Source organism: Lithobates pipiens, unplaced genomic scaffold (assembly GCF_037356315.1).
Source record: "Lithobates pipiens isolate NorthernLeopardFrog02 unplaced genomic scaffold, aLitPip1_a1.2 Scaffold_18, whole genome shotgun sequence".
Lineage (NCBI taxonomy): Eukaryota > Metazoa > Chordata > Amphibia > Anura > Ranidae > Lithobates > Lithobates pipiens.
The window spans coordinates 36,544,016-36,565,175 of record NW_027507758.1 but is presented as its reverse complement, the minus strand read 5'-3'; the positions used below and the strand labels follow the sequence as shown (position 1 = coordinate 36,565,175).

At 38.8% G+C, this 21,160-nt stretch overlaps 1 protein-coding gene across 31 annotated transcripts in view; it reads right to left on the bottom strand.

Annotated features, from left to right (window-relative positions):
* Positions 1-21,160, bottom strand: part of NRXN1 (neurexin 1) — a 1,923,519-nt gene that overhangs the window by 803,791 nt on the left and 1,098,568 nt on the right. For all 31 annotated transcript variants that reach the window (XM_077485574.1, XM_077485592.1, XM_077485575.1 and 28 more), the window contains one exon: positions 1,373-1,546. In XM_077485574.1, the coding sequence (XP_077341700.1) occupies positions 1,373-1,546 (174 nt within the window). The remainder of the gene's footprint in view (positions 1-1,372; positions 1,547-21,160) is intronic.

Below are 21,160 nucleotides of genomic sequence, written 5' to 3'. Positions count from 1 at the left end.
CACTTGTGGTGATTTGGAAGAATAACCTCCTTATAGATGGCTAAAAAGATCAATGGTGTCAGTGGGAACTTATCTGAGAGGCAGAAATTGCCCAATGCTGAAGGAACCCCTGGCAACCTTTGGAGGAACCCTAGGGTTCCACGAAACCCTGGTTGAGAATCATTGCTATAGAGGAACTGTACTAGGAAGCTTAAGGAGACAAGAGTCATAAAAATTACTACTTAGCGTTGCTGTAGTATCCCACAGTTATCCCGCACCCATCCAAGTTCAAGTTTAGTGACACATCAGAAAAAGTATACCCCTAGATTAATTACCGAGCCAGAAGAGTGACTGTGACTGCGTGCCTGTCTGTAGTACACTAACTGGGGAAAAATATTGGGACCAAATCAGCAGGCCCTTTTGGGGGTGAGTGTTACACATCAAGTTATACTCTGTGGACCGCCTAATTTCACACTATATATAATAACAGTGTAAAACTACACATTCCTCTTACTGTATTACTGTGTATAGTTTGCCAATGCTACACACTCTCAAGAGCTAGGAAACATTATTTGAGATCAGGCACTCTTATGATGGCTTATGGTCTATGTCTTAAGCAATTAGAACCATTTTTGGCTATGATCGTTATCTTGATTGCATTCATATTAATCATCCCCAAATGTGAATTTTCTAGGGGAGAGAGGAGTCTATCTATTATATGTTTATAGCTCATGTAGGGCTGTAAAAACTACAACTAGAGATCACACACATAAAGAGCAGATAGATCATTACAGAGCTGCACAAAATCTTGCATTTTTTCCCTACGTTTATATTTTTGTTTAAAGATAGAACATCCAATGGATTCAGTAACTCTGCAATTTTACGCTATTTTAAAACATGTAATAGTCTTTTCATAAAAAAATAATAACAAAGCCTCAGACAAATGAAACACAAATTTATTTATAAAAAATAAAAATAAAATAACAAATGATATGGTAATGATAAAAAATCAAAAACAACATAAAAACAAATATTTATATGAAAACTTTTATGATTTTACAAAAATAGAAAAAAAAATCCAAACTATCCTAATTTACTGTAGTTTATGTAAGTACAATAAGACAGTAAAAAAATAAAATAATAATATCAATATGATCTTGTGCAATTATTTGTATAGTTGTTTGTTGGGGTTAAATGTAAAATCATGTATATAAAAAAAAAATATCAGCTGCCTTTATATAGAACAAAATATTTTATCAAATACAAATAGCTAAAAAATACGTAAGAAAAATAAACATGAGATGTATTAACGTCGACATGAAAAATGAAACAGATGATGTTTTATCACTGACAAAACTATTGTCTATATAACTTTGATTAAAACTTCCTGTACCTTCACATCCTCTTTCTATTTGTCCATTACACAAAAGAGCATCTGAGATCAAGTCTGGAAGACGTCCATTCAGATCAACAGAAGCAAGGCAGCCTTGGAATCCTTCCTTGGCGTGTACAAGCTTTGGCAGTGTTTTGTACATTTCTTTGGCAACACCTCCGATGAATAGGTCACCTTGCAGAAAGAAAAGACAAAGAGTTTGTAGCAATAACAAATGTATGATAAATTAGTTCTAAATCAGTTAAGAATAATGGCACTTCAAAAGTTTTCAGCATTTCAAAAGTATATGACATTTAGCACAATGTGCACAACATAAATACCATTTTTATATTAGTTTTCCTTTTTTTTTTTTTCTTTTTTTTTTATCAACTCATCTGTTATTCCTATTCCACTTAATCACTTAAGGATCACACCTCTTTCTCAGATTTGGTGTTTACAAGTTAAAAATTTTTTTTTTTTTGCTAGAAAATTACTTAGAACCCCCAAACTCTTATATTTTTTTTTCTAACACCCTAGAGATTAAAATGGCAATTGTTGCAATACTTTCTGTCACACCACATTTGCGCAGTGGTATTATTTTTTTTTCCCCAAAATTTTTTATTGAGGTAAACAGGGTAGCATACATACATAGTCATGGCGCAGTGGTATTATAAGCGCAGTTGTTTTGGAAAAAAATACCTGTGCCCGCTCGTGGAAAGGCAACAAACTTTTACCCTGAGAAATATCCATAGGCGAGGTTTAAAAAATTCTACAGGTTGCATGTTTTGAGTTACAGAAGAGCTCTAGACTAGAATTATTGCTTTCGCTCTACCGATCGTGGCAATACCTCACATGTGTGGTTTGAACACCGTTTTCATATGCGGGTGCTGCTCACATGTGCGGTCGCTTCTGCATGCAAGCTCGGCGGGACGGGGTGTGTTTAAAAAAAATATTTTTTTTTCTTATTTGTTTTTTTTTTTTAACGAAAAAAAATGTGTAATTTTTATTCTTTTATTTTTATTCCTATTTTTCTCAAGACTTTTAAGAAAGGTATACCAAAAGGTCTGTCTGCCATAAAAGGTTATTTTAATTTCTGGTAGATACTGGCAAATTAAAACAAGTGAGTTCTTTTTTTAAAGACTCAATTGGGGAGATACCTGCACTTGTGGCAAATAAAAATCTCTATGGTTTACTGAAACTAGAGCCTGCAAAATAAAAAAATAAAACTTCAGCTTGTTCAATTAAGCTTAATAAATAAAAAAAACGGAAGCTAATTGGTTTCCATGTAGAGCTGCACCAGATTTTGAACTCTCCAGTTTTAGTAAATCAACTTCTACATATTTTACAGAATGGAACAGGAAATGTTGGAACATTCATATCTGGGTAAGAACACTCAAAACTCTCAGATTTATAGCTGAAGAAGCTCACTTATGGAGTATCTCAGACATATAAGAAACCAGGGTCTGCTTCTTTTTGCCAGGATTTTGTAGAAACCTCTATTAAAGAGGAGGTCCGGACATTTTTTTTTTAAAGTCAACAACTACAAACACTGTAGCTGCTGACTTTTAATAAGTGCACTTACCTTTCCAGCAAGCCCACGATGTCGGCCCCCCGAGGCCAATCTGTCCACTGGATCGGGTGCCGGCGCTGCCATCTTAACGAAGGGAAACAGACAGTGGAGCCCTGCGGCTTCTCTGCCCGTTTCCTACTGCACAATGGGTGAGTCTCACGGTGCTTTGTGAATGGACGTCTGTCTACTGGGACACACACATGTCCCAGAAGACATCGCGCCCCATCACCCAGGAGACAACGCAAGGGAGGACAAGAACCACGGAGTAGGAAGTGGCAGATTAGGACGACCTGCCTAGCAACAGACTTTTACTTACCATTTCTGGTAAGTAAAAATTTTTGTTGTTTTCAAATGTTTTTTAATGTATTTAAAGCAGAGTGTTTATTTTTTTTTTTTTTTTTTTTTTTTTTTTTAGGGTGGACCTAAAAAGCTGAAAACCCATGCCACATCCCATATGTAGAAATTTTCAAAAAGGGAAATGCCCCAGGGATTATATGGGCACGGTAAGTGAATCCAGATCATACAGAGGTATAAAAAAAGTACAAAATGTATTGAAAATACACATAAGAATACATTTAGTATACAAAGAGTAGAAATACCTAAAAAATATATGACACCAAAAAATATAATATATAAACAGCACAGAGTTTTTCTAACATACACACGAGGTCTATATTTTTGGTGTCATATATTTTTATAGGTATTTCTGCTCTTTGTATACTAAGTCTATGCTTATGCGTATTTTCAATAAATGTTGTACTTATTTTTATACCTCTGTATGATCTGGTTTCACTTCCCATGCCCATATAATCCCTGGGGCATTTCCCTTTGTGCAACATTTTACCAGGATTCACCAATAATCAAATCACTTTTGTGTCTATTGACTCTTTAAAAAAAAGGAAACCGCAAATTTGGCCTTATTATATTCCCATTATTTTATCTTCCATCACATGCTAATTAATAGAAAAAAAAAAAAACTATAAAAATTGTTGGTTACAAGCAGGAAATAAACGATCAATAACTATTTCTTTCTAATATATATGTCCAAAGGCCAGAGGTCAAGATGAGATCAATGCAGTCATGAGCACAGCAAGATTGTGATAAATGTACTTCTACCTGCTGAAACACACATTGTGAATTGCAAGATAGCTTTTAGAAAAGTTCCAGTAGCAAAGCTTTTAACACACCTAATCAAACAAGGGGTCAAGCAGAAATCCTGCGAGTCCCCAAACGTTAAGGATAAAAACTTGTCTTTTTCGGACTCTAAGGAGCCGACCATTGAGTGTAAACATGGGAGTTCTATTTTTTTTGCTCATTTCTTTTTTAAGGAGAAGAACATTGTTTTTAAACTAAGACTTAAAGTAAAGCTATTGGTAAAAGAGATCTACAAGTGCTGTTGGATACATGTCTCTGACAACCATAAAATAAATTAGTAACTGGTGCCACAACTAAATGTGTCCGGATAGTGGATTTGACAAAGAAAAGAAACAACTGAAGCAACCAAAAAACACTGGTTCATCTACACCTATTCTGGTTGGATTATTGCATGTAACTGTTGCATAGACAGTACCTACTGGAGGCTGTTTTAGATATAACCAATACTCATGGAGACTTTGGGGTTGACTTGTTAAAACTGGAGAGTGCAAAACTTGATGCAGCTGTGCATGGTAGCCAATCAGCTTCTAACTTCAGCTTGTTCCATTAAGCTTTGACAAAAAAACTAGAAGCTGATTGGTTTCTATACAGAGCTCCACCAGATTTTGATTTTGAATATATATATATATATATATATATATATATTCATAATTATTTCAGAGAAGCCTTAAATATTTGCATATCAAACCAAATCCTGTGAAGGAACAGTTAAGGATGATTATTACTCATAGAACCCCATGGGTTATCAAAATACAAGACCCTGGCTTGTGATCTAGAGCAGTGGTTCTCAACCCTGTCCTCAAGTACCCCCAACAGGCCAAGTTTTGGGACATTCTCTTAGATAAAATAGCTGTCCAAAATACCAAGCCATTGACTGTGATTTAAAACACCTGTACAACATAAAGGAAAACCTGCAAACACGGCCTGTTGGGGGTACTTGAGGACAGGGTTAAAGCGCAGGTCCACCCTAAAGTGGACCTTCCGCTCATTGGAATCCTCCCCCCTCCGGCGCCACAATTGGCACCTTTCAGGGGGGAGGGGGGTGCAGGTACCTGTACAGTACAGGTATCTGCACCCACTTCCGGCATAGCTATCTGCCTGCTGGGAAGCACACGGATCCCAGAGGCAGCGGGACCATCCTTATTGCGCAGCGCAACTCACGCATGCGCAGTAGGGAACCAGGAAATGAAGCCGAAAGGCTCCACTTCCTGATTCCCATACCCAAGATGGCGGCGGCAGCACCCGAGAGACGATCGAGAGATCGGCTTCGGGTGCCGACATCACGGGCGCGCTGGGCGGGTAAGTGTCCTTATTTTAAAAGTCAGCAGCTGCAGTATTTGTAGCTGCTGGCTTTTAAAAAAAAAAAAACGGCGGACTCCCGCTTTAAGAACCACTGATCTTAAGGACCTTCCTTAGTAAAAGGAACCTTCCAAAGAGTCTGTAGAGTGTAAAATGCAACATTCATGACCTCTCAAAACTTGCAACCTTTACTGTCAATAAATGCCAAACAAGGGTCAAAAAAAGAGGTGCCTCTATAGATTCCGCCTCTAGGCTTGTTTTTTTTCCTTCTTCCTTATTCACTTATTTGCCAATGCTACACTTTTATGAAAATGATATTTTACATTTTTTACATGTACGCAGAATTTTTGGATTCTAGGACTGTTTTCATGTTTAAGAGACAAGTATGCTGTGAAAGTCGTAAAAAATATATCAAACTGAGAAGAATATAAATATCTAGTGATTTTGTGAAGGCTAGAAGAAAAAAAATTCAGAGTAAGCGGCTGTAAAGAGACATCTTAGGCGAGCATCAGCTGATGCAGCAGGTTTCAAATCACCAAAACTTTATTATATGCTTGAGCAGTCAGCGCTTGAATAAACAGTGCATGCCTATTTAGGGAAGATCTCGGCTGACCTTCATCCACTGAGCTTGATACATTTAGTTATCCTTACACTTGGAAAATGGTCTCAAGGTCCATGATAATAAACAACGTAGGTTTATTATCTGTGTACAGCGACAAGATTCACAGCTGGTGACCAGAATTATTAAATCTACAACACTTCATATTCTATACGTATAAATGCTCAGCATGGATAACTAAAAGGCATCCTGCCATTTAACATTTTTTTTGTTTAATTAATATATATATATATATATATATATATATATATATATATATATATATATATATATATATATATATATATATATATATATATATGTATATATATATATATATATATATATATATATATATATATATATATATATATATATATATATATATATATATATATATATATGAATGAATGAATGAAATACTTGTATAGCGCACAATGCGAACTGAATCGCCTCTAGGCGATATATATACATGTATATGTCGAAATACGCTTTAGTGCTTTTTGTTTTTTTTTGTTTTTTTTTATACTATAGGCATCCCAAGGTTCTCTAGTATTTATATATCTGCCATCATAGCAGGTACTCCTGGGCAGAAACAAATAGATCATAATATTGCTAACACTCCCAGTAGCTAAAGTACCACCAGGGGTCGACTCGAAGATCAGTTGCTATAGAAGCAGCGTAACTACTACCGACCAGCAGGATATGTACACAGGCAGTCACCCTGGTGAAAGATGCTGGCTCACCTGAGGTGTGGGGTCTAAGTACTAACCAGTGTTCCCCAGAGCACCTAACGGTGGAGATGGGCTTTGCCGCGTGTTAGTACCAGATCGCGGTCCTCAGGATCTCCCCACCAGGAGGTGAGCAGGCTAGGATCCAGTAGCAGATATAGCAGGTAAGGATTAAACAGAAGCAGATTCAGTAAACAAGTCAGTAAACAAGCCAAAGATCGATAACGAGCAGTTGCAGTTTGGGGTCAGGCAGAAGTGTAATCGAGAAACGATCTAAGGGTTGATAACGCGTGGTAGCAAAAAATGGACGAAGAGAGGGGAAGAGAGGATCGCACTGGATGGCTGGAGAGAGCACAAAAATCTGGCAAACAGGTAGTCCAGAGACATGGCTTAAATCGAGTTCATGGGAGAAACAAAGAGTTCAGGGTTCTAGACAAGCAAGGTTTAAGATAGGATCAATTAGGGAATTGTCCAGGGAACCTTTAGTCCAGGTATCTCAGCATGAAGAGACACAGCAGAGGTCCTTTCGTTAAAATCCAGGCCTTGGCACACCAATAAAGAACAGATCAGTAAATAACCGGTTTCTGAAGTGTTTAATGACAGCATTTAACCTTCCATAATTCATTTTTTATTTCCTTTTCAATGTATTTTTTTCGAACACAACTACAGATTGCCACATCATAGCTTTCTCCTCACATTTAAGGGTCTAATTACTGCCTGCACTGGCCAGTTCCTCTTCCCCTCCCTTCACCCCCTACTTAATCGTTTATGTAGCTGCCAGGGAAGGGGGGAAGGGGAATACTTTTATGTGCCACGTAAATGTCAGCTCTGAGGATGCTGAGGTTGCTGACATCACATGCTATATGGTGACACCCAGTAAAAGTCTCAGGTCATTTGGATGTCCACACCAGGAAGGCTTTACAGGTAGATTGCCTGCAAATTAAATACATGAAATGCACATATTATTTTATGGGAAGATTGTTCTTGAAATTACTGGTCTGTCAACGGGGCCTCTTTAGGGTTTAAGTGGCAAGGCATGTATTTATGGAGTAAAAAAAGTCACATATCCCAAGCAGTTTCAAAAGGTCCATCAACCCAAAGGTAGTATGTTACTTATAGGTGGGCTGACTCAGATCCTGGCTTTTAAATTTCTTGAATATTCCATCAGTGAGATCTCTGCCATCATTCTACCAGGGGGCTTTGACTGTTCCTGCCCTGACTGTTCAAGGATCTGAGTGTTCTCTATAACATAAAAAAGAAAATACAACACCCTTCTCATAATAGCTGCAAAAAGGTGCTCAGACTCAGGGACTGAACCGAACCACAGAGATCTCACTAATACAGTTTGTGAAAAATAAATTGTTGGGTTTTGTAACTCTCCTGTGGACTTTGTCCGATGGATTTTGTCAGAAACTGGTGTTGCATACACACGGTCGGGCAAAGTTGTCGGAAAATCTGATCGTACTTAACGTGATGACGTTATTTAGTTACGACGGGACTACGTTCAGGCTAGTAGCCAACAGCTTTGGTTTAGAAATTTGATCTGAGCATGTGTGGCACTTTGTCCGATCGGAATTCTCTACAAATGATCGTACGAAGTCCGATCGGATCATGTTGTCGGAAAATTTTTATATCCAACTCTCAAACTTTGTTGGTCGGACATTCCGACGGAAAAAATCAGATGAACGCCACACACGATCGGATTATCCGGCAACACGGTCCGATCGGACATTTTCCGTCGGAATGTCCGACCGTATGTACAAGGGCTAAGAGCTCAGAACCAGAAATGTTTTATTATGGAAACCTTTACTTCAGGTCTTCATGACACCCTTGAACAGTTCAAGAAAAGTCTGGTAGCTTTTTGAAAAATAATAGGTCCTTGTGTCTCTGTGCCCCCTGACTGGATTTTTATTAGTACGTTGCAAGTCTGATCCTTTTGTCCACTTATTGGCCAGGTGTGGAATTATAATACCTATCTGTCTGTTTCTACATATTCTGTCTGTTTGCTACATATTCACTATTTTATGTATGTATATACACTCTATTGCCAAAAGTATTGGGACACCTGCCTTTACACTCACAGGAACTTTAATGACATCCCAGTCTTAGTCCGTAGGGTTCAATATTGAGTTGGCCCACCCTCTGCAGCTATAAAAGCTTCAACTCTTCTGGGAAGCTGCCCACAAGGTTTAGGAGCGTGTGGGTGCTGGCTTTAGCTTGAAACGCATTGCCTTTTGTGTTCTGTCATACCTGTGATATGATTTTAACGCTCCAATAAAGATACCAAAGAGTGAAGCAATATTCTGGATTTTTGCATGTTACTGAACCTCACAGACGAGCTGTTCAGCACCCTGGGTTCCAGTTCACAACAAGTGAGAGTCGGTCACTCACCTAGAGCGCCATTACTTTGGCTATGCTGGGAACTCAGCGTACTCTCCTCCAATGACCAGACTTGACTTTTTATGACATGCCTGTCTGCCCAGCCATTTACTGGCAAGCTCAGTGCTCTGCTGCTTCTCCTCCCTCAGCTCTTATGCAGCTGAGAACAGAGGGAATGTGATGATCACTTATAAAAAAGGGGAACAAGGTATACATTTTTTTGTATATATCTATACAAAAATGTTTGCCTTTCATTTCTATTTTAAACAGAATAGGTTGTTTTACAAGGTGATTGTTTACACTAATGAGCATTTAACCCTTGCAGTGCAGGGTGGCCCGCTGCAAGGGTAATTTGTCTCTATTACCTGGAGTGGGGTTTTAAAGCAATCGTGTGTGGGTTAACTTAGAGAGAACCTCTTACTTCTATACAGCGCTTTGAACATTTTTAAACACCCATATAAGCTGACATAGGCGAGAAAATCATTGTTCCTGTTGAATTACATGATGCAGATGGTGGTTTTTCACAGATGTCAGTTTCTCTGTGAAATTCTTACCAGACTTTGCATTTATTGCTATAATTATTAGAATTTTTAAACTAATTTAGTAAGTGGAATGTCATCAGTTGGATTACTGTTCTTTTCACAAAGAACAGTACTTCAATTCAGTGAGAAGTGTCCTTTTGCTGGTGACTGTTCTCTTTTGTCTTCTGTACCCTGCTGGTGGACCTGCCATAGGCACTCATCAAGAGTTCTGACTATGCCCACCTTCTCTGTCCCCTTCCTCCATTCATAGAAGCCATACTATAGCTTCCATCAACAAAAAAAAAAAAATCTATGAAGGGATGAGGCAGACCTTTTCATATTTTGGCCTGTCCTCCATTCAGTAGTTTTCATTGCTGTTAGCTATGGTAAAGCTCACACTGGAATAAATACCATTGTAGGTCCAGTTCACTACTGGTTTGTTCACTTAGTTGCCAGTCAAGCCCTGATGAAGGGGCATGTAGACCATGCTGGCTATTTCTTGAATTGTACCCCTTACCTTTAATGAAATAAAGTAGTATCTGAACCTCTTAGCAGTGGCGTAGCACATAAAAATTGTCGCTGAGCACATGCAATATCTCAACGGGCAGGCCTTGCTACCGAGCGGCCGCTTATTTGTGTGCAATAGCGTCAACAGTGCTGTGGTGAGAGCACGCACCTTGTGCGCTCCCGACACAGTGACCGGCGTCTCACGGACATGCTTTTCCGATCATGTGACCACTGTAACAGCCAATCACAGCAGTGACGTGGCCATAAGCCCCGCCCTGCCTCCCAGCATAGCAAACCCCTTAAAGGGCCGGTGGCAACTGGCACCAAGGGGTTACTTTTCAACCCTTCTTATATTACACTACAAGCCAAGGAGACTGTGGAGATTCTCTGGGGTGTAGAAGCCACCTGCCCAGGAACCAGATCATTTACACCAACATTAATACCCTAAAATAACAACAGTAAAATAAACCTATGGCTCCAGCACTATCTTTCCACTTTTCTCAACTAAGAAAAAAGTTAAGGAATAAAAGTTTAGAGGCATGCAATTGCTGCAGTTTTTAAAGGCAAGCTCATTCAAATCATTTTTTTTATCATCCCTTCTTACATTTTCCGAAACCACAAAGCCATTTTCCCATAATCTTCTATTACATTTTCCAAAACCATCGTATTCAACCTTTCCTTGCATTGCTTCTTTTGTATTAGAACTTTACAGATGTCTTTGCATTGACCCATGTAACCATTGGCCACACTCTGTTTAAAAAAATCTTTAACTCCTATTGAATTTGTACTTATTTTAGGAATTAAGGACCTTTGTAATCCAATAATAGTAATAGTGTGGTTTGCTAAGTGCTGTTAAACAGGTACAATTCATTATTTTAAAGAACAAAAAAAACACAAGTTTTATAGGCTGTGTGTCCTGCTTTGGCTGTCTTTTTGATTATTAACCTACAATCTGCTGTCGATTGTTCTTTGGACAAGCTTTGTTATCCAAACTGAACAATTTAGATGTCAAGATTTGAAGATATCATTGGATTATGAAATTGTGCGGGTTTAAAGCGGATCATGCACTACAATGCAAGGTCTGCTTTCTACATCACTCTACCCACCCCCCCCCCAAACTTGAAGCGGAATTTCACTCAAGAGGGGAAGTTCTGTTTGTTTGCATCCTCCACTGCCACATTTGGCACTTTTGGGGGGGTGGGTACCTGGATTTGGCAGGTACCCACTTCTGGTCAGATGTGCTGTGGCGATCTGAGCCAGAATTTCTGCCCCCCCCCCCTCCTTCGCCTTCTGGGACACATCACAGGTTGCAGAAGACTGCAGGACCATTCATAAAGCGCATCAGGCTTCGCACGTGCAATAAGAGACTGGCTATGAAACCACAGACTGCCAGTCTCCCTTACTTAAAGTGGTTGTAAATGCACAAGGTTTTTTACCTTCAATGCCTGAAGGTAAAAAAACCTTCTGTGTGCAGCAAGCTCCCCCCCCCGCACCCCTAATACTTACCTGAGCTCTTTTGCAATCCAGCAATATCCATGAGAGCCTTGGCTCTCTGGGGACTTGCACTCCTGTTTGGATTTTGGAAGCAGCAGGAGCCATTGGTTCCCATTGCTGTCAATCACAGCTAGTGAGCCAAGCAGGAGACGGGGGGGGGGGCAGGGCCTAGCCATGGCTCTGTGTGTGAATGGACACACAGACCCGCGGCTCGGCAGCATGCCTATTTGGGTGCAGCTTGCTGTGGGGGCACCTGGCAGGAGGGAGGGGCCAGGAGCGCCGGTGTGGGACCTGCCAAGAAGATGAACAGGTAAGTATAACATGTTTGTTATTTTAGAAAAAAAATTAAAAATACTATATCGCTTTAAGATGTCATTGCCTGCATCCAAAGCCAACTGAAGAACTGGCTCGGGGGAGGACATCGCTGGATTCCTGGACAGGTAAGTGTCCTCATATTAAAAGTCAGCAGCTACAGTATTTGCATGTAACAGTGGTGCCCGTTTTCCAGTGGCCACGGTACATCACAGCCAAGTGTACATGAAGGCTTATGCCATGTACACACGATTGGAATTCCGGCCAGAAAAAGACAGATGAGAGCTTTTCATTGCTCCATCTGAATTTAGCTGTCCGAATTCCTGCCAGCCAAAAATGTATAGCACGTTCTCAATTTTCCCGATGGAAAAACTTTCTATCGGAAATTCCGATCGTGTGTATGCAATTCCAACATGCCAAAAATCACGCATGCTCAGATTCAACTACGAGACAGAAGCTATTGGCTACTGGCTTTCTAGTCCCGTCATATGTGTTGTACGTCACTGCGTTATAAACGATCGGAATTTGGTGTGAACGCGTGTAGGCAAGACAGCTTGAGCGGAGTTCCATCGGAATTCCGTCGGGAAAACCATCAGGGCTTTTTCAGACGAGAATTCCGATTGTGTGTACGCAGCATTAGACTTTAATCTGCAGCTGCCCAGGTTGCACTGCATCAGCAATTAGTATTTCTGGCTTTAAATACCCAACATTGTTTTTTTCATTACTGCCTAACACATTATACACAAAACAATCTCATATTTGTTACTAATTATTTAATGGTTTTACTGAGTGTGAAATAATGCAAATTCTTTTTAAATGTTAGGAAATAGTCATTCAAAAAGCAGATATATTCGTACAAATTTTTCTAATCACAGAAATGTGTCTGATTAAAAACAATAAATTATCGCCTGTTTAGCAGTTGTCATAAAGTGCCAATACGGAAATGTTTGCTTTAAAAAAAAGTAAAAAAAATAATAAAAACGAATTAAAAATGAATCAGACAATGCTGCATTATATATAAATGTATGAGCAAAATATAGAGGCTGCGGTTGCAGCCCTCCTTCTGAAACTGCCTACATGCCTGCCTGTGTTCTGCCCCGAACTACATGACCAAACTCGTCTACAAATATCACCCACACCATCCTCTCCATTTCTTATCTTCCATGTTCACATCCAAGACTTCTCCAGAGCCTCCCTCATGCTCTGAAACTCCCTACCCCAGTCTCTATGGATATCTCCTACTCCGTCCATTGTTAGATGATCCCTGAAAACCCTTATGCCCCGTACATACAATCGGAATTTCGGCCAGCAAAAGACCAATGAGAGCTTTTCATCGAAAAATGCGACCGTGTGTATGCTCCATCGGAATTTGGCTGCCGAATTTCCACCAGCAAAAAAATTTGAGAGCATGTTCTCAACTTTCTATTGGAAATTCCGATCGTGTGTATGCAATTCCCACACGCAAAAACTCACGCATGCTCAGATTCAACTACGAGATGGAAGCTATTGGCTACTGGGCATTGAACTTCCTTTTTCTAGTCCTGTGGTACGTGTTGTACATCGCAGCGTTCTTGACGGTCGGAATTTGGTGTAACCGTGTGTTGATAAGACAGCTTGAGCGAAACCCCATTGGAATTCCATCGGGAGAACCATCAGAGTTTTTGCCGACCAAAATTCCGATCGTGTGTACGGGGCATAAGAGTATATAACAAACAAGCTTTACTGCGTACAGACTGGTTTTACTGTTGTAGGTTTAGTAACACTTTAATGAATTCAAAAGGTTGGTAAACTACAGTTTCAATGTATATATATGACTTCAATTTTCAAAGAATGGGTTGTCAACTCTGACATCAGCCCATCAGAATCTTCTCACTTTCCCAGTCCATCTTTTACCTGTACATGACCGAGTTCATTTGATTTGATTCCGCAATACCAACAGTTCTTATTTCAGACATTATGATAAATGAGAACTACTAGAGTAATAAAATACAATTTCTCTCTTGGTCTCTTTTCTTCTCTCCATCACTTACTCTCGGCTTCAATTCTTTTCTATATGTTTTGTTCCCTAGTGTTCCATTTATTTCGCTAAACTTAGTGAAGTTATTTTTCAGTGACTTTGCCACCGTCTTGACAGACTTTGGCTGGCAAAGCTCCAGTTTCTCCGAGCATTTCCCAGTTTTGCTGTGTTGTTGGAAAGTTACGTGTTATTCTATTTAAAAAGTGATTGTTCCATGAGGAAGTGCTCAGCTACTTTTGTAACTCTCGTGACCTTATTGATTTAACATTAGTTTGAAGACACATTATAAACTTGGGCTCAGATCTTTTTTTTTTTTTTTTGTATAGTAATTAACTTGGGAGATGCAAGGCTTGTAGGCACACCTTAGTCTTGGGGCTTCTGGCCAAGTCTCAGGATCAAACTAAACGTTGGAGGCTACTTCTTCATTATCAGTGGCTTTTTGCTGATTTATTTGTAATACTTCAAAGATTGATGATGAATACAAAGATTCTATTGTAATGCTTTGGCAAAAGGCCCACACTTTCCATAACTTTGACATGATCGGGAATTGCAGTTTTAGAGAAAAACACTTCTAAGGAGGGATTTCATGCGAGGGTTACATTTTCTAGCAAAAAGGGGAAACAGGAGAAAGACAGCAGGATGTCTGTTGTTGCCTAAAAAGTTGCAAGTGCAACCCCATCTGAGCGAATATTCAAGGTTAAATTAAAGGTGTCATAAACACGTCAAAGTTTCTATCATTATCATTATTCTTTCATCTCTAATCAATTTCCATGCTTGTTCTATTTTTCCTGTAAAATACTTATATATTGATTTCTTAATTGTGTGTGTGTGTATATATATATATATATATATATATATATATATATATATATATATACTTACTAAAGTATAGCATATTTTCAGTTAGCCCATATTTTGAGTTAGTATTGCATTGCTTACCTTAAATTAATATGACTTTCACATATTTAAAAAAAAAAAAAAAAATATATATATATATATATATATATATATATATATATATATATATATATATATATATATATATACAGTGCCTTGCGAAAGTATTCAGCCCCCTTGAACTTATCAACCTTTTGCCACATTTCAGGCTTCAAACATAAAGATATCAAATTTTTATTTTTTTGTGAAGAATCACCAACAAGTGGGACACAATTGTGAAGTGGAACGAAATCTATTGGATATTTTATTTTAAACTTTTTTAGCAAATAAAAAACTGAAAAGTGGTGTGTGCAAAATTATTCGGCCCCTTTACTTTCAGTGCAGCAAACTCACTCCAGAAGTTCAGCGAGGATCTCTGAATGATCCAATGTTGTCCTAAATGACTGATGGTGATAAATAGAATCCACCTGTGTGTAATCAAGTCTCTGTATAAATGCACCTGCACTGTGATAGTCTCAGGGTTCTGTTGAAAGCGCAGAGAGCATCATAAAGACCAAGGAACACACCAGGCAGGTCCGTAATACTGTTGTGGAGAAGTTTAAAGCCGGATTTGGATACAAAAAGATTTCCCAAGCTTTAAACATCCCAAGGAGCACTGTGCAAGCGATCATTTTGAAATGGAAGGACTATCAGAGCACTGCAAATCTACCAAGACCTGGCCGTCCCTCTAAACTTTCAGCTCAGACAAGAAGACTGATCAGAGATGCAGCCAAGAGGCCCATGATCACTCTGGATGAACTGCAGAGAACTACAGCTGAGGTGGGAGAGTCGTACACTGCACAAATCTGCACTTTATGGAAGAGTGGCAAGAATTTATTTAGTATTTGTTTATTTATATATGTAGGTATTTATTTTGTATGTATTTTTTAATTTATAGCATATTGTTAGTAAGCACATACTTTGAGTTGTTTCTGCATTGCCTATCTTAAAGTAATGTGACTTTCATATTTTTACAAGCTTTTTTTTTTAAATGTATTTATTTATTCATATTTGTATGTATTTGTTATTTGTTTTATTTATTTATTTATGTATAATTTTTTTTTGTATGATTTTTTTTATGTATTTATTAATTAATAATACATTGTTAGTGAGCACATACTTTGAGTTGTTATTGCATTGCTTATCTTAAAGTAATGTGACTTTCATATATTTAACCACTTATCTACCGGGCACTTTTACCCCCTTCCTGCCTAGGCCATTTTTCAGCTTTCAGCGCTGTCACATTTTTGAATGACAATTGCACGATCAATCAACAATGTAACCATGTGACATTTTGATAATTCTCTTCACACAAATAGAGCTTTCTTTTGGTGGTATTTAATCACTGTTGGGATTTTATTTTTTCATTAAAAAAAAAGACAGAAAATGTTTAAAAAAAAAGTTTTTCTTAGTTTCTCTCAGTAAATTTTGTAAATAAGTAATTTTACTCCTTCACTGATGGGCGCTGATGAGGCGGTGCTAATAGGCTGCACTGATGGGCAATGATGAGGTGGCACTTATAGGAACTGATTAGGTGGCACTGATGAGGTGGCACTAATATTCTGCACTTATGGGCACTGATAGGTGGCACTGATGAGCAGTGATAGGCAGCACTGATGAGTGGCACTGGTGGACACTGGTAGGTGGCACTGACGGGCCCTGATAGCAGGCACTGATAGGCAGCACGGATAAGTGGCAATGACAGGCAGCACTAATGGCCACTGATGAGCATTAATGGGTGGCACTGATGGGCATTGATGGGTTTTACTGATGGGCATTAATGGGCATCACTCATAGGCGACACTGAAAGCCAGCACTGATTGACATCACTAATGGGCACTGATTTTTGTCTGTGGTGGGCACTGAAACACGCTCTCCCTCTCTGTACGGGGTCCTGGCTCTTGATTGGATAGATTGATAGAAGCGCAGCCATTGGCTCCCAATGCTGTCAATCAAATCCAATGACGGGGCAGGGCTGAGTCCGGCATTCGTGTCTATGGACGTAAATGCTGGACTCGGAAGTGTGCCCGCAAGGTAACCTCCTCGGGAGAGTGCTTCTCCTAGGGGGTTATCTGATAAGAGAAGGAGCCGCAAGAGCCACCGAGGGACCCCAGAAGTCGAGGATTGGAGCCACTCTGTGCAAAACAAACTGCACAGTGGAGGTAAGTAAATAAATCTCTACAAAAATATCTTTAAAAAAAAAAGAAGCCATACAATCGCTTTAACTTACGCATACTCGGTGACATTGGTGATCAGGACAGCTAGACCTCAAGCATATGTCCTATAAGGTCCGGACAATGGATTCCTGCTGAAGGTATCAGCAGACTCTTGAGGCTGGAATCATAGGTGGTTGTGGACAGCTGCATCCGCTGAAGCCTGCACAAAGCAATGGCACTACAGCCTTCTACATGTATCACTACATCTAGTGGTTACTGTGGCTACAAATAGATGACCAGTCCTGGACGTAGACAGATTGCATCCAGGGCTCACCATTTGTCCATTGCCGCAGGTAAATGCTGGATGTAAGGACACATGCAAACAGCGACACACAGTCACAGCTCTCCACAACCACGTGTGATTGCTGCAGCAAGAACCCCCTGGTTCTTCGCACAGGGATATGCTGCCCCATACTTATAGGACTTGTGAATGAGGACTTAGAGAGTATGAATCTTAAGGGTCGTACACATGGGCCAAATATCGGGTGGTATTGGCCGGTTCAATAGAAACCGGCAGACATTCGGTCTGTGTCTACAGCAGCCGGTCAGACAGAAGCCTGCAGAACATTCGGCCTCTGTCAAAGGGGCATGAACTAAAAAGGTCTGCCGATCGGCATCCAATCAGCACTCTACTAAACAAGATTGTTAGGATCTCCTCCCGACTCCCATGCTCTTCAATCTTTTTTTAGTATCTACCAGTCTTTAGACCCTTGAACAAGAATCAAAAACCTGATAATGGTTCTCCCCCTCACCACTATATCCAAATCTCAAAGTTTTGATTTTAGCTATACTTTAAGCAACAGGTTTGTTTTAAGGTAGCCCTCCTGTACATCAGCATATACTCACCTTTCCTTAGTTACACCATTGCTCTGATCAGTAAGAAATTACCCTGTACTTGGTGTTTGGCAATTCCTCCTGTTCGGTCATATTAGGTAGGGCGAGAGGTCTATGCACTTACTGTTACTTCAAAGAAAGTGACTTTCTTTGCTCTTGGTGGCTGAATGGAACAATGGGGGAAAGGGAGGGTTGGGGAAAGGAAAGATAATATGTGTTGTTGGATCAATAGCTAGGGAATTAGGAGGGGGCATTATGTGAATCTGCTGCTTAGCTCTGCATGGGTAAGCACAGGTTTTCATAAGTGACGCTGTTGATAGATTTCGAAATACAGTACTGTTCCATACTGTAAAATAAGATGGCTGGTGTGTGTTTTTGATGGTGATGGACCAATAGTAGTGGGATATTGGTACTTTTGCATTAAGCCCAGAGTGAGTACTCCTCCAAAGGTGCTGTCAAACAGTAAATGTGCTGTGTAGAGTGGACCTTGTTCCGGTTCTGGGCTGCTGTCTCTCAAAAGAGTATGTACAGTAGATATCAAGTTTTGTACCTTTATTCTTCTTAGGGATGTGGCACCTATAAAGTCCTATCCATTATATTTTGTACCTTTGTTCTTCTTAGGGATGTGGCACCTATAAAGTCCTATCTATTATATTTTCTACCTTCGTTCTTCTTAGAGATGTGGAATCTATAAAGTCCTATCTATTATATTTTATACCTTCAAGCTTTGGGGTGAGTGTTGAGAAGCGCCCAGTACAAATGGACTGCTAGAAGGGTCATGAACTTCTGATGTGTTATGAACTTTTTTTTCTGGGCCCTCTTCATTCAACACACCTTAAATCAATAAGTAAAATAAGATACTGAATACCTACCTGGTTGGGTAAGTGGTGAGTCCATTCTTAGCCCACTTTCAAAAATACAAGCACTATCGCTATTGAACACTTCTGGGTGTGTCAGATAGTTTGTCCCTTACTGGGTGCATGTGGTTCCTCCTGCCAGCCTCTACATCACTAGAGGACACACCAGTGATATGAAAGATGATGGTAGGAACTACAGTGTGCTGCAATATGTTATCAGACACACCTGGAAGTGTCAGATAGTGATAGTGCTCGTAGCTCTGCAAATCAGCAAATAATGTACTCACCATCCACCCGGCAGGTAGGCAATCAACCTCTACTTTTACAGTGTGCCACCTGCTTTAAGAAATGTTGTGATAAGATATCAGATACACTCCCCCTTTAAAAAAAGAACATAGAAGGGTAGATATCATTGGTAAAGCTTGCATGTTGATCACTCTCCCTGACATTTGCTTCAAACCCCATTTACCGTAATTGGAGCTATCATTACCAACCCTGTCATATCAATGCAGTTATGCATGACTGTGCTTGGTTTAGAGCACAATCTAAAATGAATGCACACTATTGAATGAGCAGGAACACAGCACTTTATGATAACACATGAGCTTCTCATATGCCTCTTGATGTAAAAAGGGGCTTCCTGATGCCAATACCAGTAAAAATATCTTAGCGTATTTAGCTTTAAAGAAAGGAGACCTTCAATATTATGAAGATCGTGCAGGTTGGTAAAACTCCAGGACTCGGAGCTCTGATCTCTGCCACCTCTTCATACTCAGGCATTCTGGTAAGAAAACATGTACAGTATCTAGTGCTTTAGTCTCATGAAAACCTATGATGGCTCAACATACCCAAAGCCATAAAATCCCCTTAGACGTTGGCAGCTGTAACCAATTTAAGGTTAATTTTCAATCAACTAGAATTACCTGGTTAATTCCCTCGAGTGACATCTTTCCAGACTTTTAACTTGATCACGCCATAAATTTAGGTTTTAGGACTACAGGTTGAAGACTTTATTGATTTTTTTATTTTTCTTCATCTAAGATCAATATGTTATTGCTATTGATGTCTTCACACCATATGGCATCTCAGGGTCAGTGTGTTTACAAAGTTCCAGCTATGCACATATGAATCTAAAAGCACTGCAGGAGAAGGCAGAACCATTTCTACAACACGTAAGAAGAAATAATTGAGGTTGGTTAAACTTAAGCGGAAAACCATTTAGCAGATTTCATAAGATATTGGATTCTGTTTTTTATTTCTTTCCCAGAATACCTAAAGAAGAATCATGTCATTCTACCAGATACAATAATCTATAAATATAACTGTACACATTTCTAATTTTATTATTATCATTTTTTTTATCATTTTTTTTTCAATTATTTTTATTAACAATTGGTAGCACTAATATCATCAGAATTCACTGTGACCACTTCCCACTATCCCCCCTCATCTTCCCTTACATCTCTCTACAGGGTACTTTTCTCCTACCATAATGTAATAGTGGAATTTCTGGTTGACACTGCATGCTTGTTTGTTGATTACTACAAAGCAAAAAAACTGTAAAATGTAATTTCCTAAGCAACATGGCAGAAAAGAAGATGAAGTGGTCCATCAAGCCTACTCCATTTTTTTTATATATATATATATGATTTTTCTTTTCTTGTTTTTTTTTTAACTGATCTGTTTGTCCCAAACATGTGTATGTGTATATATATATATATATATATTATTTTTTTTTACTTTTTTTTATTTGAGTATAGATCTAAGTTTGTCCCAAGCATTTTTACATTTTTTTATTTGTTTATAAACTTTTTATTTTTTGATTTTTAATAGCATACAATTGGTAGCACTAATATCATCAGAATTGGGGCTGTGACCCCTTCCCACTATCCCACTTCCTCTTTCTACACTAGTCTTCCTTTTCTCCTACCACAATGTATTAATGGAATGTTTGGTTGACACTGCATGCTTGTTTGTTGACTACTACAAAGCAACAAACGGAACAATGTAATATCCTAAGAAACATAGCAGAAAAAAAAAGACCAAGTGGTCCATCAAGCCTACTCCATTTATATATATATATATATATATATATATATATATATATATATATATATATATATATATATATAAATTTTATGGGTATAGATCTGTTTGTCCCAAGCATGTTTAATTATTTATTTACATATATGTTTTTTTTTGTTTTTTTTTACTTCTTTTAAATCTGAGCATAAATCTACTGCATGTTTGTCCCAAGCATGTTTTTTTTTTACTATTATTATTTATTTATATGTTATTTCTTTTTTTTTTTCAATTTTGTTTTTCAATTTTAGAATCGATCTATGAAAAAATATTGGAGCAAAAATGTGACTTTAAGGGTGCC